Here is a 27,465-nt window from a genome sequence, read left to right as displayed (position 1 = left end):
AGGGATTTAGAATTGGGCGCTTGGAGATATCTGCGATTCATACATATGTACATAGATTAACAGCTGGATAACAGTTCATATAGACGCTCTCATAACTATTCAGTCATCCTCCTTACATAGGGATCCTCGCTATCTCCTCTTTGGTCCAATACTTTCTCATATTGTTGGCACCTAGAGTCTCGACCTCCTGATCCAAGTGAGTCCAGAGGACCTCACCCCACGACTCCATCTTGGTCTTGAGCACACTCAGCTCAAACTCCTCATCTCCAGTGCGGCACTTCTTGAGATATTCCTCGAACCCGTCCAGGCCCGCATGTATCTGCTTATGCTGGCGCAGCAGCTCGGCGCGTCCGCCACGAAACTCGGGCATCTTCTTGGCAAGGATGGGAAAGATGTATGTCTCCTCAATATTGTGGTGCACAGTGAGATGTTCAGCGAACTGCAGGCCCTCCATAATGAACTGCTTAAGGGACATGCTTTGAGGTCTGCGGTTGTTTGTGCATGCATTCCATAAGAGATTCCATGATCTTCGGAAGTTATCGTGCTATGGATTATTAGTCTATGTTGTCGAACCTTTTGGTTAGCCTAATCTTACAAAGTAGTTCATATGAACAGCTAGTCGGTTATAAGCCTTAAAGTCATGGTCAGACAGAGGGGGTAATTCCTCCGTCTTTGTCTCGACAGGCTTTGACGCATCTTCGGCTCTTGGTTCAGACATGACTGCTTGTTGCTGATGAGTTCGAGATGTAAAACTTCTACTGGAAATAAAAGTATGCGACGTTGCGGATATAGGTCGCTGGAAGGAGGATGATCTAAGTGGCAATGTCGGAAAATGTATGTTCTTGCGTATAGATACTGAAGCGTTGTTACAGGATTGCAAACGCCAAATCGCTCTCATTCTTGGTGGGATAAAAAAACAAGAAATCTCAGAAGAGAAGAAATCTCACTAAAAATACCTACTACAAGAAAAAAAGCCAGAAAAGAGTTGTCTCTCATGATACCGCCCAGGTCTCAGGCCCTTTCGACCACTAAGAAGCCGCCCATATCCGCAATGGAAAATGTCGAAAGGATTGGAAATCGCTGACTGATTGAGCCCGATTTTCAACGCGCGCCAACTTAGTCATCTTGGCGCGCGCCTCTCAGTTAGCTATATCTCAATCCTCAGAATATAAGCATAAGAGATGAAATTAGTAGGCCAGTTTATGCTATTTAGACTATGGTTCTTAGGTTATTTATTATTGTACCCTAAGACTTGGGATGCCAACTTTTGTGATACCCACTACCTGGCCAGGTACTCAACACAAAGAGATGCCATATTAACTAACTAGTAACGACTTGACTATTTCTTGGAGATTCTCGTCTACACCAAGATTCTAAGTAGGTAAAGTCAAATCCATGTCACTGGCCTCATGGTCCGAGTCTCAATTGAGTCGGCAAGAAAGCCGATATCATCGGGCTTACTATTCTGGACAAAACAAGTCATTCATTCACACATTACCAGTTCAGCCTGATCTATCAAAGTCCTTACACAAGAGTTATACTACCTTGTCTATAATCTTCAATTTAATTCATCTCTATGATTCATACTTACTGGAAAGAAAGTTGTCCTCTAAGCTTTAGGGTGTAAAAATAAATAGCCTAAAGAAGTCTAATCTAAATAGCATAGGCTGGCCTACTAATTTCGTCATGTATCTGACATCCGGAGGCATGCGTATAAAGATATAAAATAAAATGGTTCTCTCTAGATTGTCTGCGGTCTTTGGAAACCTCACTGGAAGCAGAGTTCATCTAAAATTCCTGATCAATAGACTCCGCTACATCTTCCTTGCCTATACTTTTGACGTACATCCCTTCTTCATATCCTCCCATGCTTCGAGGCATACCTATCACCTCACAGTAGTCCAGGAGCGCGGTGTTTTGACGAGTTCTATGTATCCTTATTCCGTTTCGACCTAGTGACACGTAGCGAGTGCTTCCGCATCATCGCCCCTTTTCATTAAAAGAAACCATCCCATGCAAAATGCAAACGACTAAGACGCCTCATCTCGTTCATTTCCCCATCCCTAACCTCGAACAGCCGCACCCAGCGCACCGCCCGTGAACTGTGTGCCACCAGCTTGTCGCTGTGCGTTGCCACCTGCTCGGGCTCCTCCTCGGCCCTGGCCACCACCTCGCCCACGTCCTCCTCGGCCTCGGCCGCCTTGTCGCTCAAATGCATTTGTTGTTCCCTGTGTCTTTTGCTCCAGAGTTCGCTCGTTGCTCTCAATAAGCTGACTGGCCTTGTCTGATAGAGCAAGAGCCAATGATTGGAGACGGCTGAGCTCGACACCCTTGCGGAAGATGACGGTGGATGTGACTTGGTCCAGAGAAGCAGCGAGCTCCTCGTGGCTGATCATCTTGCTGATAACAGCCGCAACCTTGGCCGAGTCAAGCTCGAACATGTCGCTGAGGGTCTCGGTGGAGAGGGTGTCGTAGAAGGGAGCGTAGGTGAAGAGGTAGGTTCGCAGACCCTCTTCTTGGATCTGCTTGGAGAGCATGGCCTTGATCTCCTCGGCACCGGGCATAAGCTCCCAGATCTTGATGCTGTGGATGAACTCGGTAGACTTCTTCCACTCACCAGCAGCCAAGGCCTTGGATGCTTGCATCACGTGGTCTCGGGTGTTCTCAGGGGGACCAGTGAAGATCTGTCTCTCGTGGTACTCCAACATGCGGCGGTAGGTCTTGCTGATAACTCTCTTCTTCACGTCGGGAGATGAGCCGGTCTGAGCCAGCAGAGGGATTTCAAGAAGCATGCTGCATGTCAGGTACACACACTCGAGGAGCTCGAGGTTGATGTGCATGTGGAAGGGCAGTTGTCGCTGCTTCTCCAGGCGCTCCTGCTCGGGAGACACTTGGTTGTATCGCTGCATCATGACACCCTGAGCGAGCAGCTCCTTCTGACGGCCGCTGCCGCAAATCTCCTGGAGGGTGTTCTGGGCCTCGTAAACAAGACCCTTGCGGAATGCGCAGAGACCAACTTGGACCAGAGTTCGGTTGTAGAGGATTTGGGTCTGGACGTCGAAGTTGGGAATGTTCTCCTGAAGATGCGACATCAACATCATGTCACGAGCCCTGTAGTACTCGCCGTGAAGAGCGAGGAAGTAGATCTGGCACAGCATAGCACGGGCACGAATAATGCCCTCGCTGTTGCTGAAAAGGTAGTTGCAGAGAACGTTGACCAGGTTACCGGCGTTCTGTGCCTGGTCGCGGGGAGTGATGACAGACTCGACAGAGTCGCCAACGGGCTTCCAGCAGTTCTCCTCGAAGGTCTGGACAACCTGGGCGGGCTAGAAGAATGTTGGTCAGTGAATAAATGGCGTGACAAGAGGAGATAATTACCTTGAAGTAGACATGTTCCAAACGGCGCATGACAATTCGGTTAACGCTGTCTTGGGGAATCTCCAGTGAGTCGTCCTTTCGGAGGAACTCGTAGTAGAGAAGACCGCGGAAGATGATGTTGTAGAGAGCACCCTCGTCTTGCAGACGCTCGATGTACTCAGAGGTGTGAGGGTCGATGCTTTGGAGGGAGCGGACAAGCTCATCATCGAGACGCTCGATGTAAGAGACGATGCTGCCGGGAACCTTGATGTGCTTCTCACCCTCTTGCAGGCTGGGAGGCTTCTCATCATCATCCCACTCCTCAGCGTTTTCAACAACGACAAAGTCGTGGTTCTCCTCAAGAACCTGGAGAAGGCTTGAGAGCTCCTTCTCGGCAGCCTTCCAGTTCTCGACGGTCATGGCAGAGGCGCCACCAGAGCCGACATCGAAGCGAGTAGAGACAAGAGTAAGGAGAACGCGGATCTTCTGGTAAGGGGTATTGGCGATCTCGCCCAGCTTCTCCATGGTCTTGATCTGCTCTGTTCGGTCGGTGTTCTTCTTTCCACGAGACTCCATAATGGTTCGCAGGTGCTTGAAGATGCTCTCGGGAGTGTACTGGAGTGTGCGGCCACCCTTTCCAACGGTAGCGAAACCATCGTCGTCACCCTCCTCAGCAGGAGCAGCATCAACCTGGAGAGAGACCTTCTTGGGCTTTGATACAGGAACAACGGGCTCGTTGTCTGAAGAGTCCATAAAGGCATCCTTGTCGGCTCTGTAGGCATCGATCTGGCTTTGGTATTCCTTGTTGGTCTTCTTGACCTTTTGCTTGACGGCGTTGAGAGATCGGGCTTGGATGGCGTTCATCTTCTTGGGGGTAACCTTCTGCTTGGCGAGAGACTCGTTCATAAAGTCCTCAAGCTCGGCGAGGATACGGATGTAGGGCTTAGGAGGTCTGCTGCCAGGCAGCTTGGCGACCTGACGGTTGAGCTTTTCATATTCTATTTTTTGTTAGTATTTGAGAAACAAAGTCGATGAAAAAGTTCGATGGGTGATCTCGTACCGGCAGAGATGAGGGTCCAGTCGCCGTTCTTTTGACCGTTCTCGATTTGCTTGATGGATGATTCCAACTCGTCTAGGCGCTTGTCCTTTGCACTTTTGACCTTTGCTCGTACTTCATCGTCGCTATCGTCGCTATCGGAAGAGGCATCCTTCAAGAACTTGTTGATACCCTTGCCGCCCTCGTCGTCGCTGTCAGAGTCGTCGCTGTCATCGTTCTCAGAAGAGTCGGCCTGAGAGTCCTGCTTCTCCTCCTCCTCTTCCTCCTCGGAGTAGAGCTCCTCCTCTTCGCTGGAGCTGTCGGATGAACTGTCGTCGCCGCCGCGGAAAAATCGAGACATGATGGGCGATTTCTTGGGCACTGAAACTTGTCTGCTGGCTGAAGTGCGCGGGGTTGTTTCTGAAGGAAAATTCCCTAGATTGTGGGAGTGGGGCTGCTTGGGCTATTGGGGTTGTAGCGAGGTGCGTGCTTTGCCTCGTTCGCACGGCCACGAGTGGCTGAAATCTGTTTTTATCTTCAGTTAACATGAGTCACAAGCTTTTTTGAACAAAGTTGGAGAGTATATAATCAACCCAAAAGAGACTTTGTTTATTACATTCTATAACATTGAAATCTTTCATTAATTATTTATAATAACTGTATAGTCTGGCATTTTTATCAGATGTTAAGTTTATGCCATTATCTTAGAGTAAGAAACCAGATAACAGCATCAAAATATGTTTTAAGAAAATTCAGATCAAATGATTTCGTTTTCAGATCCGATTTTTACAAGTTGAAATAGATATTGGACAACTAGCAAGAGTACTAATAGTTGAAAAGACATATGTACAAATAAATTACCTTGGTAGGTATTCTTAGCCCGGTACGTATCTTCCGCTATCTCCCGCCGTTAAGCCGAACTTGCCCTCCAGGTCGGTCTCCGGTCTAAAGAATTTCGAGGTCCGGAGGCAAGTGGATGAGTCGGATTCGGCCATGGATTTCTCAGCATCCACTACGTAATTCTGTCACCAACATCATCGTGACAACCTCAATTCTTTTGCTTTAATATCTTCACCATGGCCCGAGTTCACTGCGCCAATGCGCAATCCACCGTCAATTCCTTTATGCAGCTTGCGCGACGAAGCTATACGACTACATCTGTTCAATCCTCAACACCTCTCGAGTTTCTTGTCCCGCGATGCACTCCGCCAACCGGCCTGCGAGCCTCTAGACTCACGGTTAACCGCCACAGGGCATATGCCCACTCGGGAAGATCATGGAGTTATAAGTTGCGAGAAACTGCAACGCGGCAATTCTCGACATCGGCTATACGGCAAAAGACACGGGCTATACTGAATCCCCAACAAGACGAAGATGGCAACGAAATGATGCTAGAAATTACCGACCGGGCTGCCAAGGTAATTCGAAAAGATAGTATTGACGCAAAACACTGCTGACTTCACAAAGCGCCTCAACAAGATCATGGAGAAGGATGGTAACCCGAACCTCGCCTTGAGAATTCAGGTGGAGAGTGGCGGCTGCCATGGCTTCCAATATCTCATGAGTCTCGTCACTTTACCAGCCAAGGATGCTGCCGAATGGTCCTCCATCGTTAACGAAGACGACACGATTTTCCAATACATCCCCGATGACGCTGATCCGGCTACTGCTTCGGAGGACGGTCCGAAAATCATACTCGATGAACCATCCCTTGACCTCCTCAAGGGCAGCAAAGTTGACTTCACAATGGAGTTGATCGGTTCGCAGTTTAAGATTACAGACAACCCGCTTGCTACTAGCAGTTGTGGCTGCGGTACAAGCTTCGATATCAAGATGTAGAATCTCAAACACATCGGAATATGAGAGGCTACGGCGTTCATAAACTTTAAAGCGGTTTCTCCACATGTACATTTAATACCCCTGTGAGGCAATCAATGCATCACGTGCTGCTACAGTTGATCACAAATTTTGTACATCACAGATAGATAATTTTGAAAACTCGGGTGTCATTCATCAAGGTATCAATTTCCATATCCCTGTCATGAATCCCTGTCATGAGTAAAACGCCGAGCACAATGCAGATTTTTTTGAATCCATTAGGTCCTATTGACCGATCCCTTAAAAGCCGTTTTTAAAGACAATCCCTTAGTTCATCTGGCGGACAAGGGCGTTGATAGCCTCCTCGCGGTTACCAAGGTCACCACCCTCGATGAAGTGCTTGAACTTGCGGGGACGGAAACCACCAGTGGGGTTGGAGAGCTTGAAGGGCCAGAGGAAGTTGGAGGCCTGCTTGAAGTTGGGGCCGACAGTGTAGATCTCGTGGATGAGATCCTCAACACAGACAATGCCGTACTTGCCGAGGTTCTCCTCAACAATGGAGTTGTCGGTAAGAGCAGTGCGCTGCTTGTTGACCTTTCCGTAACCACGCTTGTAGACGAGCTCCTTGACGGTCTTCAGGTTGGGGTAACCGTAGGCGATCCAGGGCTCGACAACCTTAAGCATCTCAGTGATGGCCTTGGTGACCTTGACGAAGACACCGTTGTTGATCTGGAGGAGACGGAGAAGCTGGAGGATCTTGCGGGGCTTGGGGGGCATCTTGTTGATACCCTTGATACGGACGACGAAGATCAGGTTGGCCTCAGCAGGGACGTAGGCAGAGTCCTCAGACTTGGCAACGCGGTGAAGACGGATCTTCTCACGCTCAGCATCGCGGTACTCCTGAACGTACTTCTCAGCACGCTTGAAGATGACCTGACGCTTCTCCTTGTTGGCCTATTTCGAACTGGTTAGTCCATGTCATTCAAGTAGATGAAGTAATGATTGGAGTAAGTCAGGCAATGTCAGACCCGAAAGAAGGTTAACTATCAACAGCATCGACCGAAGTCTAGTTGATGAAATGTGTGTTTTCCATCATAGTGCCAGGGTAAAAAGAAAATTGTGGTACTTACAGTCTTCTTCTTCTCGACGGCGTCGGCGCGCTCAGCACGGGCCTTCTCCTGAGACTTGCGCTTCTTGAGAAGGGTCTCGGGGACCAGGATCTGGTCGTTGGTAGGAACGCTACAAAATTTTGATTAGCTGGCAGTCCACAATACCACAGCGTGGCATGGAACAGAGCGCCGGTGCGAGAACTGTTGCAATGCAGCATTCTCTGCTTGGCTAACTCGAAAGATGGTTTTGATCGGTGAGCTAAGAAGACTGTGACAAGAGGGTATCTTGAGTTTTCGTCTTTCACTCATCCGACAACGCCCCAAACGTAATGTTCGAGAAAAGTAGTCGAGGAATTGTGTAGGGCATGTTTCAGCAACCGACGGCAATTCAACGATAATGATTTTAGGAAAGAAGAGTTTTCGTCTTCATATCCAACACCTCGATCAACATCTCTCAATGCTCACACCATATTCCAGGCTGAGACAATTGAGGGAGAATCTCGAGAAAGATCGAGCTGGCAGATCAACGACTCAACGAGACCGTGATTTTCCAGCGAGAGGACTACAGCAATCTGCAAAAGAAATCTCGAGAACCGGGGCATCTGCCCATATCGACCACGTCTTCAAGGAGAAAACACGTACGTAGCACCCATTTTGTCGGCGACGGCTGTTGGAAGAGTCGGTTAGTGGTTGTCGGTCGAAGAAGCGTAAGTTGAGAAAAGAACTTCCGCTTTTTGGGTGAGGAAATTCTCGGCAAAAAACCTTTCAGTGGATCCAGTAGGGTTTGGTGGATCTCTATATTGCCGCACCCCACCGCCCTGTCGGCCACCTCCACGCCGAAATTTGGCATTGCGCATGAAATACATTTGGTGATCCTCATTCTCAACCGCCAAGTGACGAAATAACCAGCAGTCGCCCATCTCTTCAAAATGGCTCCCAAGAAGACCACCACCCGTGCTCCCCAGGAGAACATCTCCCTCGGACCTTCCGTTCGCGATGGTATGCGACCCCCTCGACGAGAAAACGACCGAGAAAGGATCAGAAAAAAAGAATTGAAAAAACTAACATGTTTTAATAGGCGAGCTGGTCTTCGGCGTTGCCCGTATCTTCGCCTCCTTCAACGATACCTTCGTCCACGTCACCGATCTGAGGTTCGTCAGCCCGTGAATTACGAAAAAGAGCTTGGAGATGTCATATAAATATGTGGATCAATGAGGCTAACTTGGGTGATTCCAGTGGCCGTGAGACTATCACCCGTGTTACTGGTGGTATGAAGGTCAAGGCCGATCGTGACGAGTCCTCCCCCTACGCTGCCATGTTGGCTGCTCAGGACGTCGCTGCCCGCTGCAAGGAGCTTGGCATCAACGCTCTTCACATCAAGATCCGTGCCACTGGTGGTATGTTCAACCGAGTCCGTCTCATCGCACCATCAATACTAACCAACACATAGGTAACGGTACCAAGACCCCCGGTCCCGGTGCCCAGTCCGCTCTCCGTGCCCTTGCCCGTGCTGGCATGAAGATTGGCCGAATTGAGGACGTTACCCCTACTCCTTCCGACTCTACCCGCAGAAAGGGTGGTCGCCGTGGTCGTCGTCTCTGAGCTGCTTACCTTTTGGTGGCTTGGATTGGACAGGAGTTTCGCTATCTGGTTTCTCTGTGGCGTTGAGAATCACGAGGAGAACGGCTTTTTCGCCTGGTCTCCAGTCTACACTGCAGAGCCTGGTCAGGTTATGGGTTAGGACGCAGTAGACAGTTGAAAATTCGCCCGAAGAAGGCCTATGAATCATCCTGCTCGTCAAACTTTATCATCGATGTGACATCCTGTAGCTTCACGGTTAACGTTCCACGATGAAATGAAATAAAAGCAATTGAATGCATATTACACAACGATATCTTGTATAAAAGCCACACGCTTTCCGATGTAAATGCCATTTCCTGCCCGAACGCCTCGCAAGACGATGTGTCGTTCCTTTGTCTATTTTACGCCTGGCTTTAATGTCCAGATTCCTCTTCCTGCACCTCCCGTCTTGTTCAAGACTGCGACCTTGTCCAGCGCTGCTTTGAACTCGTCGCTCTGCTTCTTGCCTGGACAGTACGGGTTGAAGTGGTCCACTAGCATCTTGCTGGGGACGCGACCATTGTGACGGTTGATGAAAGTCTTGATCATGGCTACAAAATCCTTGGACTTGAGATTCTTGTCCATGTCTGGGGTCCCCGAGCGAGAGCTTCTCCCACTTCCTGTATCAAGTCCTTGGCGATCTGCCAGGTTACTCATGATACCGGCTGAACTTGGCCCTCCGCGACGACGGTTGGCTCCGGGACGGCCCGCCTGTCCGACTTCACCAGTCCACGTAACAGTGCCAATGGGAACCCTTCGTGCATCAGTGCCAGCCTGTCGAAGATGTGCTGCAGCTTGACGTGCTACTTGATTTGCCTCGTCTTGAAGGATTGAGATATCCGCCTGTGGCTTTTGTGGTCCATTGACAATGGCCTCGTGGTCATATGCATTGTTGACAGACTTGGCAAAGATGCCCTCCAACATACGCTTTTCGTCGTTGGCGGATTTGTCTTCTCTGAAGTCTTCCATGGCGGCCACCAGACCCATTTGCTTAAGTTCTCTGCCCTCAACGTCCTTCTCACGATCTTGACTCTCGACATGATTCGGGTCAAGGTTTCCGTCACCACCTTCATCACCATTGGCCAAGGAAACTTGTGCCTTCTTGAAAACTTCACTCCGGTTGGCACTTGCGTCTTTGCCCGTGTTGAAGCTGAAGAGATCGTAGAGGTCGGACAGATCATAACTGCTTCGCTGCTTGGGATCCTTCAAGACTTTGTTTGTCATGAACTGCTTGAAAATTTGCCGATGATAAATCTTCTCCTCAATAGTTCCTTCGGTCATGAGCCGATAGATCTTGACTGGCTTCTTCTGGCCCAGTCTCCATGCTCGTTCTCGGGCCTGCAGATCTGTGGACGGATTCCAGTCAGGGTCAAAGATGATGATTCGATCAGCGCCTGTGAGGTTTGTTCCCAACCCTCCAGTTCGAGTTGTCATGAGGAACACATGTATACCCGGAGATTCATTGAATCTGTCAATCATTGGCTGACGCTGGTCCACGGGTGTTTCTCCATCCATTCGAACATAGGAAATCCCACATTCGCTCATACATTTCTCAATAATGTCGAGCATCTGCCTACCCTGCGAGAATAGGAGCGTTTTGTGTCCATTCGGTATCATGACTTTTTGCAGCAAGTCTTTTGTGAGTTGGAGCTTCGCTGATAACTTGGGGTTGCCAAAGTCGTATCCAGCCTTCTTCCCCAGGCTCTTGTCAAGCAGATCAGGATGGTTGCAAATCTTGCGTAGAATGTCGATTCCATAGAGTGATTGTCGTCTTCGATTCAAGATCGCCGAAACCTCATCTGACTTTATAAAGGTCTCGTACGCCTTACGTTGACCATCAGTCAGCTTGCAAAAAAGGACTTGCTCGGTTTTTTCGGGAAGATCAGCAGCTACATCAACTTTCAAACGTTGAAGCAGGTATTCTGCGATCGTCTCTTTCAAGGCCTCTGCACACTTCTCCGCGGTCATGACCTGCAAGTTAGAAGCGTTTGCATACCCACCTTGACGAATGGGGATCTCAAACTGAGACCTGAAGTTGACGAGCGTTCCCAGGCGCATGGGGTAGATGAAATCAAACAGTGACCATAGCTCAGTCAAGTTGTTTTGCACCGGTGTACCAGAGAGAATAACTCGGTTTGGCGTGTTTAGTTCCTTGCAAGTTACAGTGATCTCCGCATTTGGATTTCGAATTTTGTGACCTTCATCCAAAACGGCGTAGTCCCATGCAACTGGCAGCAAGGTATCTGCGTATGTCTGGAGACCGGTGTATGTGGTTACCAGAACATGTCCACTTTTGACAACTCCATTGACGATTCGACTCGCAGCCTTTTCAGACTTGGTAGCGAGGGGCTTGTAATGATCCAGATCGTATTCATCTTCAAATCTCGGGTTCATCATGCCACTGCCTGAAGCATGTAGGATGGACACGCGAAGTGGTGGCCACCAACGATGAAACTCGCTCACCCATTGCCGGAGAAGGGTAGCAGGAGCAACGACAATGACCGGCCGATGCAGCTTTTTGCTGTAGTGAAGAGCAGCGATAAAAGCGATCAGTTGTACCGTCTTCCCAAGGCCCATTTCATCGCCAATGATGCCACCCACATTCTGTTTGTAGAGTTCTGCAAGCCATTGAACACCCGTTTTTTGGTAACCGAAGAGTGACGGGTGAATATCACCAGGGAGCTTCAGGCCATCGCCGAAATCATAATCTGGAAAGTCCGGTGCAGGTTTGAACCATTCTTCCTCGTCGTCGTCGCTCTCGTTGGCATCGGCAGACATGTCACTTGTTTGGCGCCGGACTTTTCTTGCGCGGCTTCGGCGCGCCACCCAGTCATTCAGTCTCGTCTTGAAATGTGACAAATTGCCATCATCGATCTTACTAAGATCAATCTGCTCTTGATCGGCGACTTTCGCCTTTGCTTTGGCCTGGCGACGCTGTTCTCTGATCAGGTCATCCTCATTTCCTTGCTGCCAGACGTCATCGTCATGTGAATCATTGCCGGACGCTTCAGGTTCAAAATCAGCGGATGGACTGCGTTCTTTTTGCGTACGTTTCTTTTTCCTCGGCCGTAGTGAGAATTCGTTCTCAGCAATAGTCACAGCCGGCTGAGACGGTGCTGTTTCTGGCTCGAGTTCATCGGCAAAACCTGGACGTCGAAGCCGCTGGTGAGAAGCGGGACCTTCAAGCTCCCCTCCTAATTGTTCTGCCGCTGCCTCTTCCTCTGCGTCCAAGATAGTTTCTGCGAGTTGCCCTTGAATCCCTGCCGGTCGCGGCCCTCCGATCTTGGCAAACGGTGTAATCTTTCCAGTTCGGATTAGAAATTCACGATTGGTTTCGCCAGGAAGCTTTATAGATTTGGATTTCTTGGGATCCTCAACGGGGTTGTCTTCATGACGCTTGGATATTCGTGCCTGGAAATCCGAAATGTCACTGGTTATTTGACGGATTTGTTCATCCAATTTGGCGATGTTCTTCTGGGCATTTCGAGATTTGTAGACGTTGCTGTGTGCAGCCTCAAGGTTATTCTTTTCCTTGCCTAGTTGAACCTGAAGTCGCTGCTTGGTCTCGTGCAATTTTGTTATACGGTTTTGGTCCTTTTTATCCTCAGCTTCATTCAAGGCAGCGTTGGCTTGTAGTGTGATGTCACGTTCCAGATCATTCTGGTCTCGGACAGTGCCAGTCAAATTCCGCAGGGCGTCTTCCTCGTTGAGTCCTTCGGTGTTTGGCTGCTCCTCTTGGTCTTGGCTTTGCGTCACGCTTTCCTGAGCCGCAGCTACCATTTGATCAAGAAGCGCCGCCTTGTCGACCTCCTGATTTTCTGAGCCGCCCGCATCTTGGACTGCCATGGTTGAAGGAGGCGCGTGCTGATATATCGTTGTCATGCGCCTGGTGGAAATGAGCAAGGAGATTAGAGGGGGTAGTTGTTGAAATGTGAGAATGGCAGATTTTCAGTGAATGAGCAGCATGAATCACGGTTGCGTGCACATCGACACTTTTTTGTGTTTATAACTGCAATAGCAGGTTTGAAGATTTTGATGAAATTGTTAGAGAATTAATAAGTTATAATGACGTAGAGAAAGTGAAGATGATGGTAGTTAACTCTAGGCTGAAAGGGAGGGCGTGCTAGAGAAGGAGTCGTCACACGTGCGCTAATTGGTGCGCACAACAATCCAGTCCAGGCACCAGGCGGGTCTTTCGTTTGGAGATGGACCATCCTAAACCAAACCCAAACAAAACAGAGTTTGTAAAGTATCCCATGTTCTTAAATAGCCTGAGTTTGTAGATTCAACGAATAGTAATCTCTTCTTGATACAATATAGCTTGGGATGGCCATGACAAGGCAAACATAAAAGTTATTAGTATCAACTTGTATACACGATGAATTAATCGCATAGACATGCCTAGCTATTTAACCGATAATTACTTCAATTGACTAAGTTGTGTATAAGGAAAAAAACTACCATTGATTAATAGAATATGTTCCTCAAAGTCTGATAGAGACAAACCATAAGTAAACAAAGTCTTGCTGTAATTCATAACCAATTGTCTATGACTGCCAACATACAGTACCGAATATACCTGAAAGACACTATACACTGTGTACCAAACTCCACCGCCCCAGCATTGAACTCAGATCACCAGTCTCGTATTCAACGACATCCGAAGCATCATCGAACCATGACATATCATCTTTCCCACGCTCTCCATCCCAATGTTTTACTGACAAAAACATATCTATAATTGATCTTTGTGTACTGTGAGATCACACAGCGTCATTGATATCTCCATCAATACCGGCGCCATCGGTTCTCATATAAATCAGCTCTCCAACCCATACCATCAAAAATGAGCTTTCTTCTGTCGAGATCTCGTTCAGTCTTGTTACTTAGACATAATACGCAGAAATCAATAACCTGGCCCGCGGCATCCACCAGAATGTATTCTCAAAAGCCGTCGTGGCTGGAAGCATGCTGCAGCGATTCAAGACCAACACCGACATTGTTTGCCTGGAATGTGTCAAATCTTGCCTCCTACGATGGCTCCCAACTTTCAACATATACTGCTTCTGGTGATTCCGAAAAGCGTATTTATATTCTGGGAATCGGTAACCTGGGTCGCCTCTTTGCATCTTCACTCGCCCAAGCCCCGGATAAGCCCCCGATCACCCTGGTTGTGCATAGAAAGGAGCTCCTAGAACAATGGGTAGAGAGTCAAGGCATCGAAGTTTTACGCAAAGATAAACTTGAAAAGAACAAAGACTTCGACATTGAGTGGTGGACAGAAACTGAACCCGAAATTGGCCCTATACGAGAGGTTGCCGAGGGCGACAAGCTGAAGAACCTCATAATTACGACCAAAGCTTCGGCTGCATTACCTCAAGTCGATCGGGTACGAGGCTACCTGGATCGAAACAGCACCGTGCTCTTTGTACAAAATGGAATGTCCAAACTATGGCCACCCCATGGATCGTCGTATGTTTCCCATCGCTATCACAGTAGCCATGAGCCCAACTACTTGGCTTGTGTTACAACGCATGGCGTCACTTCACAAGGAACGTTCAAGAGCCTACATGCCTCTCAGGCAGATGTGGTTGTAGGGGCAGTTCTTCCGAATTCCTTGTCGGTCGACAGGACGGCGTATCTGGTAAAGCAGTTGCTGGAAGCGCCGCACTTGGACGCCAGATCGGTATCCAGAGGAGAATTATGGATATTGCAGTTGGAGAAACTGGTGGTCAATGCTATAATAAATCCTCTAACAGCTATCCTCGGGTGCAAGAACGGCGCCCTGTTTGGCGAGGACAATGAGGTTCTTTCTCAAGTTATTGACCAACTTTTAGACGAGGCAAGCCAAGTACTGCAACTTCTGGTGGCGCATGAAAGCAGTGCAGAAATCATCGGACAACAGGAAAAACAACTACCAGCAGAACCAGACGTGACTATTGATCTCTCGCCTAAAAGCTTGCGCAAAAGATTCTCTCGCCCACAGCTGAAGGACATGATCTATCAAGTGGGTCACAAGGTCAGGGACAACACAAGCTCCATGCTGCAAGATGTACGCGCCGGCAGATCAACCGAGATCAGGGACTTTAACGGCTGGCTAGTCGAGATGGCAGCCTTTCTGGATCCAGAGCTGGACGTTACATGCCATGCTACCTTAGTCGAGCTGGTGGAGGCTGGCCGTACCCTAGATGTGGATCAACTCGGAAAACATTTCAGCTGTTCCGTGACGGATACAGGGAAATCATGAAAGAGTCACGGCTACCGACCGGTAATTACAGATCTGGGGACGCACCCTTACGCGTTGCAGAGATGTTGACGCGGTCACTTCGAATGCCCCGCTTATGATATTTGGATGGGCATGGCCTTTGGGTATCAAGACGAAAAAACTTGGTCGCCGAAACATAAGAGACGAAATTAGTAAGTCGGTTCCTATCACTTGAGAGTACACTTTTGGATCATTTATTTTTATAACCTGGAGCTTAAATGCTAACTTTTTTGTTGCCCCTGGCATGGGTCAGATGTATACATACAGCTCGGTTGACCAGGATTGTGATCGGCTTCGGGTCAACGTTAACACATAACATAGCAAGACAAGGAGCACGAGATATCTAATAACCACCAATATGGCTCTCATCCGCATTAGGGAACATGTCCTGTTGTGTTGATTTAACTCGCCTGGGGGGTTTTCCGAAAGTGGCGTGTTTTGTTTCGTTTTGTTTGGTCGCGTTTCTTTCTTTCCTGGTCTCGATCGCCAGGGTACCGACTCAACCCGACTTATAACACTCAGTGATATAGGGCATAACACAGGTGGTTATCCAGTCGCGCTAGCAGGCTCTACAACCGTTCTGCCAACCAGATGAAACAAACGTTTTCAAAGACTGACTCTGTCGTGGGGCAAAGGAGAAACATGCAGGCACCTAACCAAGTCCAGCGTCGCAATGCATCATCACCGAAAAGACACCACCGTCATCGACCAACCTCTGCCCGCCGTTGGCCAATGTCACATCAAGTCTCAGGCCGTTATAGCCCTAGGATGAGCAAAAAATCTGTCTAAGGGGTGACAAATCCATGACCAAGTTGAAGGGGGCGTTGTACCCCAACTCTATCACACATCGTCGGTGTAGTGACCGGGACTTGAAGCCAGTTTCAGGCTTAATCTTCTACATATCGGACAACCTGCTTGACCAGCATTATGCAGTACCTACATCAAATAATCGACATCGACCATCCATCATGCCTCGCTTAGACGTTGCATATCGGAGATTTCACTGGGGATGTTTCAACGGCGGTAGCCTTTTCTGTCTCCCAGCTCTTGAACCACAGGACAGCATTGATTTCCGGGCAGCCAAGTAGTTTGCACAAGATGTGGCAAAGCTGCCTCACTTATACAGCGCTGGGATAGCCTTGATGGATGGGAACGGTACATGCGACCCCGAAGTCGGCGCACGAGACCATCCAAACATCACAGCATCTTGTGTCACCTTACAACTGCTAGAAACCACCCTCGGCATCGTGTGATGGCTCCTCGCATCTCCTCCAGCCGCGCGCCCACACATACATGCAGCCCTTCACATCTGTCCTTCACCACGTCACAATGAGGCACCATGTTTTTCGCCACATTGGTAACATGCACGCTCGGATGGTCCACCGTATTTCTGTTGTTAATCCAGCCTCCATACTCACGACCGCTATATTTTAGCGTGACTCGCATACCATGCGGTGCGATGTGCGTAAGAAGATAGGCGATAACCACTGTTTTCCCGGTCTTTTCTCGGACGACGTAGGCAAGAAGCACCGACAACTCCTCACGGTCAGGGACGGACCTTGTATGTCCTCCTGAGCATGTAGCCTGCCGGTAACCTGCCTATGTACAATATGTGCCTGATCAAGAGATAGCCGGGGGAACAGGCTTGGCCTCGCTCAACCACAGGTGTCACAGCATGGCGTCCAAAGAGGAAGAAGTTTCATCGGCTCCATCCGCTTACAGGTAACCTTCATCGGGTCCGGGGATGCATCCTACCAGTCGGCAGCCAAGGCGATTGTACCGTTATACGCACACAGCTACGTGGCAAGGCCCCGCCCTCCGCTCGCCTTGCTCTCTTTAAGTTTGCCTGGCCTTACCTATATTATAACTGATCGGTAGCCACACCTATATATCTCAAGGAGAAAGAGATGCGCGGAGTTGGGTACAAGGATCTAAAGCATAAACCGTTTCGTTTCGTCTAGCTCAACTGTGGAGAACATGGTTCCGGTGAGACAAAGCAGACAGGGGCTGTGACCCAGATCCGAGGGAACCTTTGCACATTGGGAGTTATATCTTGTGTCGAGGCTTTGATTATAGGCTTTGCAACGGACAGACTCGCGGCTATAGGGTTCCATTTTGACATTTTTTCTAGCGCTGCTACATTGAAGCTGAGTAGGAGCCTGATGGCGTGATACTGATGGTGATCGAGCAGATCCCTCTCCTGTATGATCTAGCGTGGTCTTTTTCAAAGTCTGCCTGAATCATGGCATTTCCAAGTGCTGACTTGAGAGGTTTGAGCCCTTCAGCCACATGTGCTAGATAGTTCTACATGCCATTTGCACTCCCGCTCCATATCTCTTTCTTGTGATACCAAGGAACCTTTCGACATGTTCTTGTTTCCACCTTCCGTTCCGCATACACAAAGCCGAAGAACACGCTGCGCCAGAAAAGGAAACCTACTCCGCCGATGATCCTGCTTTTGTTCTCATACATGTGTTGAATAATTAAGAGGTTGGATATAGTAATAAGATAAGGGTAATAAGTGACAAGAAAATGTGATCAGCCACATATCCCAGGCGATTGGACGGTGTCCCCTGGCTGAAGGATGGGGAATATTAGGCGCATGTAAATGTTTCTTTCTCCTTTTCCGGGGTTTCCCAAGTCTAGTGTAGTTTTTTTTCGTAAACGGACATAGGAGATCATAGACGTCGAGACAAAAAATGGAATACAAGATAATTTTCAAGAAAAAGAATAGGGAATCGAAGTATGATTAATGTTTAAGAAAAGGATTTGTGACAAGAGGCCAGTGTCAAACGAAAGAAAAGTGAAACGGCCTGTAAGCACCGAGCAAAAAGAAAATAATACAGGGGTAACAGATAAGTCGTGGGTGCATCGCGCCCTACTTGGGCTGGGATCGGTGTTTCCAAATCGATATGACAACTCTAGAACATCGCCTCTTCAGACGAAAGTGAATAATACCGTGATAAAGATTATGCTGAATGAAAGTGGCCAATTGTAAGCGAATGTGTTTGATGTCGGTCGAAAGGTCGTAAGGAAAGGATGACGAAGGCCTGCAAATGGGAGAAACTGATGTTGTAAAGTGTCGTAATTATTATTATGAATCCTCCGCTGTAGTAATTATCTTGTTTTATTATTGAAGCTGATGATGAGTGTATAAGGGCTCTTCGGAATCCGCGTTTGAGACTACAGCTGGTGATAATGACTGCGACAAAGCCGCCAGAGTTGCTGGGTCCTCGACTATAAGTTGCTCAGCCCGTTCTCGACATGCTGCAGGAGTGAAGCCGGTGCCGACTTTGTTCGCAACGATTCTCCATTTCTCGTTCTCGTAGTCCTGAAGTGCAGTTCGAAGCTTTTGGTCCTGAGAGTAAGTTAGTGAGTTGCTCGTGTAAAAAGACCAAGATGTTGATCAACATACCGTTTCGTCGGTCCAATTCGTTGTCTTTGCTTTTAGCTTCGTACAGTATCGAACCTGCAGTGTTCCTGAAGATCGCCCAGGGAAAAAATCTGCTATTTGCTTCCATGTCAAGTTCTTGTTCTCTTTAAGTTCAATCAACAGTTGGTCGTCTTCTGGTGTGAACTTCAGTTTTGGTCCCCGAGGTCGAGGTGCTGGATCAGGCATTCCCATTTGTCCCACGACACTTGGAGCACCACCCAGTCCGTCATCGCGACGCATCATCTTTGAAGGTGGCTCTGAGTCGGGGAGGTGGTGGTGGTGATGTATAGGTTGGTGCTGAGATTGTGACACGGCGACGGCGGCGGCATGAGCATAGGCAGCTCCCAGTGGTGTTTGTTGCATACTACTGAGGTCTGAATGATCCAAGTCGCCCATACTACCTAGATCGAGGTCACTTGGTCGCGGTCGTTTGGTGCCAGAACCGGGGACGGAGTGTTGGGGATGATTAGGCGGTGTCGGTGTCGATAAAGTCTGGTACATAGGCGCCATGACTTGACCTGGTGCTCCAAACTGTGGCGGTCCAAGACGATGATGACCTAGCTGGGATGGATCCATCACCATCTGCGGTGATGGATGCTGGTGGTGTTGAGCCATGGGTGTATGTTGGACATGAGGATTTCCGTGGTGCGAGTCGGGAGTGCCATGAATACCAGCAGTCGGGCCTCCGGTATGGTGGATGGAGGCCCGAGGCTGCTGGTGTCGAGGGCGCTGGTGAATCGATGTATCATACGCTGACTGATGGTGGTTTTGTCCTGATTGTGAGCCCTGACCCGAATAATCCACGGTATAATCCCCCACTCGATAAGTGCCCGCCAGTGTGCCTCCGACGCATGAGGTCCTCCAGAGCGAACCGCTCTGGACGGCCGCTGGGCTCTGAATGGAAAGAATTTGACAAGCTGAAGCCCTTGCGGGCTACGACGGGGAGAGTTAAGTGGTATCTAGTAGCGTGCAGAACGTGATGGATTTGAGTGCGTCAAGCTAGGCTGCTGAGCTTGTATTGGGCGTCTGAAGTATAAGTCAACAGCGTTATGAGCTCCCAAGCAGCTCGCCACATATAGTGTCTGAATTTTGAATGATTGGTACCGGGCTAGAGGCTTTCCCGTTTCCGTAGTCGAGTGAGACGCTGGTATTTGGCGCTGGAGGGCTGTGTTGGGGGGGTGAGCCCGGGTTGGAGTCAAAGGCGTAGCGGTGGTGAGAAGTCCAAAGGAGTGTGATGAATGTGCATAAAGTTCGATTTTTCTGGCTTCGGAACAAAGCACTTATGAAAGACTGGAAGAGGACGAAAGGTATTATAACATGCCGTCACAACAATCGAGTTCAGACTGTCGATGAGAAAGAGAGATGGTCCACGCGGTGAAGATTGGCTTTGTATATTAGGATAGGTCCCTTCACAAGATCTCTTTTAGCTCCCGGCCTGGGGTCAGTAAACGTATTTAACACAAGGGCTAGTAACCTGGCAAACGTTGCTGGAACCAGGGCCAGCCTATATCGTCTGATGACGGAGTACCTAGAGCAGGGTAGCAGGGAGAGTGGATCAATGGTCTGGCTCTGTTCATGCTGCAGGTTAAAGCACTTGGAGATTTTGCCCAGTCCGGTATGAGAAGAAGCCCCGTCCGCCGAGTCCCTGGGCTGCGGAGACGACCTGTTAACCCAAGCCAGGGTTTGGAGGGTGGTCAATTTGACGATCTTATGCCATGGTAAGGTCCCCAGGGTGCCTGATATAGAAACAAGACCACCCCTGGTATCCATCATGACTAGCAAGGATGAGGGCACAATGCAATAGCAACGCCTTCAACTGCTATCCACGGTCGAATGGTAATTTGCCATAGTAAAGGCCCCTGCGGACAAATCAATTATGTAAATGGGCCTCTGTGAAAATAGACGACATGCAAGGTCGCTGGGCGGTGGTGCTTATTGGGGCACGAGTCAAAGGTGAAACGCGCTTCGCTTGAAGAGCGTGGAACTAAGCCATACTGAGCTGACCAAGTACAACTGTAGAAATAGAGACAAAACGGCCAATGCCAGGTTTTTCGCCGCCTTTGCAGGTAGCAGAGCCACTGGATGTGGGTTCCAAAACTGATGGCGTGGCAACTAGGGAGAAAACAGTTCTGGTGTTTGTGCAGGACAGGAGGTACAGCGTGGAGCAAATGGTTATAACACACCAGGGTCTGCTATATTAGATGGCTCTGTGAGGATGGCGCCCATCAGCTTCACTAGATCGTAAGCAGAACTATACCCACATGCCAGGAACCTCTGTTTGACGAATCTGTATGTCGTAACAGGGAGAAGCCCGTGATGTTGGGAGAGCGTGCGCGCCGGGTAGTCGGGGCTGGTCCAGATTTGATCAATGTGAGCACGTACCACGACCAAGCTAGATCGACATCCTGGCCAACGGTGGCTGAATTGAACAAGCTCCCGCACTGAACCTAGAAGCCAAGTACGTGCAACAGTCAGCTAGTCATCTGCCTAAGAGCGGAAGCAGACTCGCGGCTCATGGTTGGGGCGCGCTCAGGTGCGTGAGCATGGGCCCAATAAGCGGGAGAATCGACCCTTGGAACCGATTATCTGGATCTATCAAAAGGGGAGTGTTGAGTGTTGCGGTAACTACACGTACATCCACGTCAGAAATGGAGGCCGAGATGAGCCTTGTGGTGGTTCTCTTGGCACGTCAATGGAACCGGAAAGGAGCTGCTGGTAAAGGTCATGAAGCCCGAAAGGTTGGGAACTCAGACATATGCGAGCATGCCTGTTGGTCTGAAAAGAATGGAGCTCTATTATGGAATAACTCCTGCATCAGACTAGACGAACCCGGTTTTGAGTGGGATCCAGATAACGAAACTTGAGGGCATCGCCAGGGAAGCGCTCTCGCCGGTAACTGGCGTGTTTGGAACACCCTAATGATTGATAACTTGAGATTTTTCTCGGGGGCTCCAAGATTGCAGCCGTTAATGCTCAATGCCATGGCATCTTAAGCCCCCGGAATAGTGAATCACATAGGGTTCCAACTGTTTTGAAGCCGAAACACGCATGATTGTGAGGCCAAAAGAGGCCTTGGGGACCGGATAGGCAGTGTTCCGGTAACAATAACGCATTGACGCAACTCTCCTGATGTGTGGCATATCAAGCGAAACGGCTTCACCATTGTCGTCATGAACGATCGTACGTCAATTGATGGGCTAGGGCTAGAATCGAAATCCAAGACCCTGGTCCAGGAACAGGAGCAGGAGTCGATGATGGGCTTCTAGAAGGACGGATCTTCTAGCGCGTACAGGGCCTCCTTGGCTAGCGGCGGGACCCTAGCTACCGGTGGGGCGGAGGGAGCACGCGCCGTGCTGAGTATGATCAAAGATGGGCACCAGTGCTTGTTGACGGTCGGCCGGCAACTCCTTAGGGGCATCCGATGATTGATGGGCTGAGTTTTAAGTGGTAACGGGTTGATATGATGAGAATTCGTGAGTGAAGGGGCAATGCAAATAGAAACTGGTCGCTTGGCTGAGGTGAAGAGGGTAAGACAGGGGAGATCGGCTGACAAAATGGAAACTGCCCGGTTTTAGAGGTGAGGAAAGAGCATTCAGTAAAACTCGATCGAAAAGACGGTCAAGAAGAAGGAGCAAAGTTGGTTCCTGCAAACTGCCGGATATCAAAAAGGCAAGCGCTAGGCAAACATGGATATTCGCCCAAAGCCAGTGTAGGTATCCGTATGGAAGGCACCCAACTAGGTCACTTTAGGTGAGCGACAACGTAACGATTGACCACTAGACCTAGAATGCAACAGTATCGCTTCCCCACGATCGCAGCAACCTAATCTAGGTAGGGAATGGACATTCAACTACGTAAACTAAGCTATAACACGCATTGATATTAATTTATTATCATTCAACCGAGCTGTCATGACAAAAAAACGTTTTACCAAGTGTAAACTAAACTGTATCCATGGATAGATCACGGTATATAGGTAGTCTATGATAGATTGGAGCGATATTTGGTAAACTTTGGATCATATTTGAAACACTAAGATTGCCAGGCTGATATAGACCAGGCAATGTATAATGTTCATCACGCTCCAGCAGTTCACAAGCTTTGATCCAATTGTAGTCCGGATATGAGGGTCAGCAAAGTTTAAGTTTCCAATTAATTTATTGTACTCTCCGTTTATAAACATCTAGGTGTATCCTGTCTACTAACGGAACCAAGGTAAAGGGAAAGGTTCCGTCAATTCACAGGTTGAAGCTTGTGTAGTTGTATGGGATACCCTAAACCCATTCATTTGCTTAGAGCTTCTCAGCACTTAGTAAGGTATTACTACTGTACCATATCCGGAGCCGAAGTCCAAGCTCGCATTGTCGAATAGTCTGATAACCACTTAATCGCTCAACGGCTCGGAAGCTAAAAACGCCCTGTGCAATGGAGTGGACACCCACCGTACAGGTGCAACTCCCGGAATGGAGGAAATTTGATAAGGTCTCGGCACCTTGATCCAATTCTGGGGGGATCGTCCATATTGCTGAACAGGCCAGGACAGGACAGGCTAGGCATTTTGACGCCATCGTCCACTCGAACCACAGGGCCTTGTATGGACATATCCATATTATTTACGCAGGTACAAACCTAGGTATGCGGGTCAATGTCAGGGGAGGTGACACGGGTTGGATTGGCAAGGGTTTGTGGTTGATAAGAATAGAAATCTACGTCAGCAATGCCTGTTGTGTCTCGTAGATCTTGACAACCCCCTAACCCCAGCCCCTGGAAAAACTCAAAGGCCAAAAATATGTCATGTCCATCCATGACTACATTTGCTTGCATTTGCATTTGCCCCCCACCTGATTGACGATGGTTGAGAAAAGATCTTCAGAACTTGATGTAAATATTTGCCTCTCACCTATAACCTAAATTTACACCTAAGAAACATCCAGTGAGAGGAGACAATTACTTGCTTTTGCTACCCAATCTCCCCACAACATAAACGTGACGTGACCTTCCTAAAATTCACGAGATTCTTTAATGCTTCTACGCCGCACACTAAAGTCTTGATAACCAATATTTCGCTCTTTTCACTGCCTACATTTGCATGAATGCATAAATGGCCAATTTCAATCTCCCCCACGCAATGCAGGTGACAGCTCGCGGCGCGTTTCCACGCCCTCGGTGAAGCCGCTAATCATTCTTTTTTCGGGTCCTTGCATCTGCCTAAACCCAATTCACCCATTTACAGTTTTCCTCCTCTTACCAATGAGATAGATAGTTAGACAGTAGCTAAAGATCTAAGCTTGGGATACAGAAAACAATTAACCCAAGACCACCGGGTATAAGGCGGCATAAAATACCCAAATTATTTTATTTATCCCCAAAATAAGTAGAATTAAGTTTTTTGCAGCACCGAAGAGTGCCCGCCAACCTACCGACGTGGATCATCTTCTATGCATAACCCTTGTTGTCTTCTGTCGCCCGCTTTGGCGAGACTGACTTATCTCGTCTTTTTTCCAACTTCATCATAATTTTTGATTGCTGATGATGAATGTCAATATCAGCTTACCTGAAGACACAAGGTACTTGATATTCATGTTCGTACATATTTTAATAGACATTCAAATATTCTCAATTCACCAAGTGTTTTCAACTCAATGAGGTTAAATAGTTAAAAACTCACTGAGTCATAATAGATCACATCTTTACACAAGGTTTTTATATATCACCGAGTCACTGATATATAAAGCTAAAACTATCGAATTTTACTGTGTAGTTGTAGGAACAGGTCTCTTAAACATGACTGATCAGTCACGTAACAGGTGCTGGCGACCATGTCTGTCCTATGATCTCGATACAAGTTCGACACTCAAGGCCTCAAATCCCTCGTTCTAACTTCCATATTCCTTCCATTCCCTCTCATATGTGAATTGACATGCCTGTTAAACCCCCACCTGAAAAATTCATATTTAAATAAGATCTCTGAGTGAGAGAAAGCTGTTGGAATCCTTGTTTCCAGTGTTTGCCTTCTTCATTGACAATTTAGACAAATTTGAACCGGTTCGCTTCGGAGGCTTCAGAGGCAACAGCTTCGGGTGGATGCCTTTGAGGTTGGTGGAGTCGCAGCTGATAGCTTTGGAACTGGACGCTTTGCACTGGAAGGCTGTAGGGTTCTTCTACCTTCACTAACTCTCTGACTAGGCTTGGCTAAATGAGAAGTTGCTGCAGGTTTGGTGCTGGCTGTATGATTTTCTTCGTTGACTTTATCCATCATATTGCGCAGTCCATCACTAGCGTCAGGCGAGAGGTGAGCGAAACCAATGGCCTTCTGCTCGATAGCTTTCCCGTTAACCTGACCAGCCCCGAGGGGGGCATCAAGTGCCTTCTTCAATTTCTCATTTTCGCGGACGAGTTTGTCAATTCTGGCGTGAATGTCGCCGGTTTTGGTGTCATAAGCAGCATTTAGTTTCTCTTGTTTACTCTGACGCTCCTCCTCCGTGTCCTGAAGTTCAATCAATGCAGTGGCCATAAGTTTGATCTTTTTTATTGAGACATTCAACGTCAAACTTTTCACTCATCTCCAGCGCTTTAGCCGCCATTTGTCGAGCAGCGACGGCGGAATCCATTGCTCCTTGCGCAACGGACTGTGCTTGTTCACCAGTCTCAAGGCTGGACGAAGCACTGGTGTGGCGAAATCCTTCACTCACTCGGAGCATATCAAGACGCCTAACCTGGCGGAGGCATCCTGTAATAGTACCGTTCACTGAGCCGTCCTTAGAGCAGAATACGCATGCCAGAATCTAAGCGTATGAGGGAAGGATAGCTTCCCAGAAAATGTTGCGCTTTCCAGCAGTCCCAGTAGGATTATGATATGCAGCCCGGGCCTTTTCGCAAGCCTCTTTCGCAGTTCGGACAAGGCTACTTTCCACCTGTGAACAGGTTATACACCTTAGAGGAACCCTTAATAACACGCTTTTCCCCTTCAATGTTCGAATAGTGGTTTCTGATGCAGAAGACCACTTGTTTAAGAAGCTTGGTCAGGTAGGGTTCCTCAAGAATTTCGCCGTTGTTGACATTTACTGCAGCATTTGCGGCTCTGAACTCTCGGAATGCATACTCGATGGCCATGTTCATGGGCCAGGTTTTGTATGCTTTGGATCCCTCATTTCGAATGGTGTTCCAATCATTGCTGCTGGGTCGCTCCTTCCAGGTTTTCGTGTTCTCATTGAGATAGCTTTCGATATTCGTCTCCCCGAATTCCGCAAGGTCCTCGTTGATATGCATGAAGCTCTCGTGAGCACCAGTGCCATCTGTATCCGGTTCTAAAGACAGATGTAGCTCCGACTCGCTTGCATCAGACTCTGCCCCTGAGTCTTGGTATTCCCCATCTTCAGTAAGAGGTGCCGAGGCAGCATCAATTGAATTGTTAATCCAGTTGGTGATAAGTCCGTCAACACCAGGTTTTCCGGTACTGAATTTATCTTCCATTGTATGTGAAGCGCCTAGACATACAAGATATCTAGTAGGTTGGGAAACTGTTGATTTCAACCAAGTTAGTTTACAAGTACAGCAAGCCAGATCTAACACAAGCATCATGGGATGGCAAAAAGGCATGGAAATAACCTACCCAGAGTCGGTTTCCGAGTACGGCAAGCAAGAGCGGGTGCGCGCACAGTAAGATTCGTGATACTGCAGTTGTTTGGCACATCTTTACGAGTTCAAAAGAATGCGACTTTGGTTGCCGCTAGAAGCATAAGAGACGAAATCAGTAAGTCAATTTATGATATTTAGATGGGTCTTTTAGGTTATTTATTTTTATATCCTAAAGCTACTCACTAACTTTGGGTCGCAAGGAGCCTGAACAGGAGGTTCCTGTTAACCCATACTTCTTAGGCCTCTGGCTTGGTGATGGAACTCGGTGCTCAACTGCAATTTCCAACAATCACGAAGCTGAAATTAGGAACTTCCTTATTCAGCATGCAGCAGAGTTGGATCTTCATCTTGTCTGGCATAAGGGCTTGTCTTATGCTACAGTTAGACGGACGCGTTTAGCTGACCGGCCAATGCCTGAAGCTACATCAGATGCTGTTAACCGTCCTGCCAAACGTCAAGCTCGGCAGACGATCATCCAACAGCGCCTGCGGGCAGGCTGGACAGTCCAGCCAGATCGGAAACCTGGGGAGACTCGAATTTGGTATCGCCCAGGGGAGGAACGGGAACCCTCCCAAGAGCTGCCGATTCTGAAGGAAGATACAGGTGCACCGTCATCAAAGCACCTCATGAGTAGCCCTCTCAGTTCTGTTCCAGTTTCTCCTCGCCGACGTCGGGCTGGCGACTATATGCCCAATCTGGGCTCTTCATTTGCGTCTTCCTTAGTTTTCAATGAACGCAGCTCCTCGCCAGTGAAATCTATCCCTCCTAATGCCCTTTCTGAGTTGAGATCAGACGATAAGTTCATGGGTATTATAGGCGATTCTCAGATTAACAACTCGGATGAGGTTAGCGACAGCAATATCGCCGATAACGATATCACCAGCAAACACAATGAGGATGACGATGAAGAGGCGCCAAAAGAGGGACATCTTCATATTCGAGTACAGACTGGTTGCCATGCCTATGGCGACCTGCAGGACAATGAACAGGAGCAACTGATTAACGAAATCACTATGCATTCCAATACGTCTACAACGTTGGGCATAAATACGCTGCTTAAAGCACTTCGCAAGTTGGAAGTGTTTACCCCCCCCCCCGGCATGTCACTGGGTATGAGGGTGATACAAAGCATGTGTTACTAATAACCATGTCCTCGTGTTGCACCGAGAGAAGGGGCCTTGGGGGATCA

The 27,465-nt window shown here is 48.5% G+C and overlaps 10 protein-coding genes across 10 annotated transcripts; 4 read left to right on the top strand and 6 right to left on the bottom strand.

Annotated features, from left to right (window-relative positions):
- Positions 1–112: 112 nt before the first annotated feature.
- On the bottom strand, positions 113–898 carry FSST1_005423 (hemerythrin domain-containing protein; the record flags this gene model as incomplete). The annotated part of the gene is made up of 2 exons (XM_083231697.1): positions 113–544; positions 596–898. The coding sequence occupies 2 exons, from the start codon at positions 896–898 to the stop codon at positions 113–115; spliced, it is 735 nt and encodes a 244-aa protein (XP_083088853.1).
- A 1,165-nt stretch (positions 899–2,063) lies between these two features.
- Positions 2,064–4,754, bottom strand: FSST1_005422 (translation initiation factor eIF3 core subunit c; the record flags this gene model as incomplete). Its single annotated transcript, XM_083231696.1, has 3 exons — positions 2,064–3,326; positions 3,379–4,355; positions 4,418–4,754. The coding sequence occupies 3 exons, from the start codon at positions 4,752–4,754 to the stop codon at positions 2,064–2,066; spliced, it is 2,577 nt and encodes an 858-aa protein (XP_083088852.1).
- Positions 4,755–5,469: 715 nt separating this feature from the next.
- Positions 5,470–6,232, top strand: FSST1_005421 (HesB/IscA family protein; the record flags this gene model as incomplete). Its single annotated transcript, XM_083231695.1, has 2 exons — positions 5,470–5,811; positions 5,861–6,232. The coding sequence occupies 2 exons, from the start codon at positions 5,470–5,472 to the stop codon at positions 6,230–6,232; spliced, it is 714 nt and encodes a 237-aa protein (XP_083088851.1).
- A 306-nt stretch (positions 6,233–6,538) lies between these two features.
- Positions 6,539–7,973, bottom strand: FSST1_005420 (60S ribosomal protein uL30; the record flags this gene model as incomplete). The annotated part of the gene is made up of 3 exons (XM_083231693.1): positions 6,539–7,165; positions 7,342–7,450; positions 7,963–7,973. The coding sequence occupies 3 exons, from the start codon at positions 7,971–7,973 to the stop codon at positions 6,539–6,541; spliced, it is 747 nt and encodes a 248-aa protein (XP_083088850.1).
- Positions 7,974–8,249: 276 nt separating this feature from the next.
- Positions 8,250–8,922, top strand: FSST1_005419 (40S ribosomal protein uS11; the record flags this gene model as incomplete). Its single annotated transcript, XM_083231692.1, has 4 exons — positions 8,250–8,319; positions 8,399–8,471; positions 8,557–8,717; positions 8,771–8,922. The coding sequence occupies 4 exons, from the start codon at positions 8,250–8,252 to the stop codon at positions 8,920–8,922; spliced, it is 456 nt and encodes a 151-aa protein (XP_083088849.1).
- Positions 8,923–9,297: 375 nt separating this feature from the next.
- FSST1_005418 (DNA-dependent ATPase RAD26) lies at positions 9,298–12,786 on the bottom strand (the record flags this gene model as incomplete). Its single annotated transcript, XM_083231691.1, has 1 exon — positions 9,298–12,786. One exon carries the CDS (start codon positions 12,784–12,786, stop codon positions 9,298–9,300), a length of 3,489 nt encoding a protein of 1,162 aa, XP_083088848.1.
- Positions 12,787–13,876: 1,090 nt separating this feature from the next.
- FSST1_005417 (ketopantoate reductase PanE/ApbA C terminal-domain-containing protein) lies at positions 13,877–15,187 on the top strand (the record flags this gene model as incomplete). The annotated part of the gene is made up of 1 exon (XM_083231690.1): positions 13,877–15,187. The coding sequence occupies one exon, from the start codon at positions 13,877–13,879 to the stop codon at positions 15,185–15,187; it is 1,311 nt and encodes a 436-aa protein (XP_083088847.1).
- Positions 15,188–18,335: 3,148 nt separating this feature from the next.
- On the bottom strand, positions 18,336–19,253 carry FSST1_005416 (SANT/Myb-like DNA-binding domain-containing protein; the record flags this gene model as incomplete). The annotated part of the gene is made up of 2 exons (XM_083231689.1): positions 18,336–18,563; positions 18,621–19,253. 2 exons carry the CDS (start codon positions 19,251–19,253, stop codon positions 18,336–18,338), a joined length of 861 nt encoding a protein of 286 aa, XP_083088846.1.
- Positions 19,254–24,665: 5,412 nt separating this feature from the next.
- On the bottom strand, positions 24,666–26,111 carry FSST1_005415 (uncharacterized protein; the record flags this gene model as incomplete). Its single annotated transcript, XM_083231688.1, has 4 exons — positions 24,666–24,764; positions 24,814–25,045; positions 25,191–25,423; positions 25,572–26,111. The coding sequence occupies 4 exons, from the start codon at positions 26,109–26,111 to the stop codon at positions 24,666–24,668; spliced, it is 1,104 nt and encodes a 367-aa protein (XP_083088845.1).
- A 106-nt stretch (positions 26,112–26,217) lies between these two features.
- FSST1_005414 (uncharacterized protein) lies at positions 26,218–27,418 on the top strand (the record flags this gene model as incomplete). The annotated part of the gene is made up of 2 exons (XM_083231687.1): positions 26,218–26,297; positions 26,452–27,418. 2 exons carry the CDS (start codon positions 26,218–26,220, stop codon positions 27,416–27,418), a joined length of 1,047 nt encoding a protein of 348 aa, XP_083088844.1.
- Between the last annotated feature and the right edge of the window lie 47 nt (positions 27,419–27,465).

The sequence above is a fragment of the Fusarium sambucinum genome, chromosome I (assembly GCF_050947815.1).
Source record: "Fusarium sambucinum isolate potato_lamoka chromosome I, whole genome shotgun sequence".
Lineage (NCBI taxonomy): Eukaryota > Fungi > Ascomycota > Sordariomycetes > Hypocreales > Nectriaceae > Fusarium > Fusarium sambucinum.
This window is presented reverse-complemented; position numbering and strand designations above follow the sequence as displayed.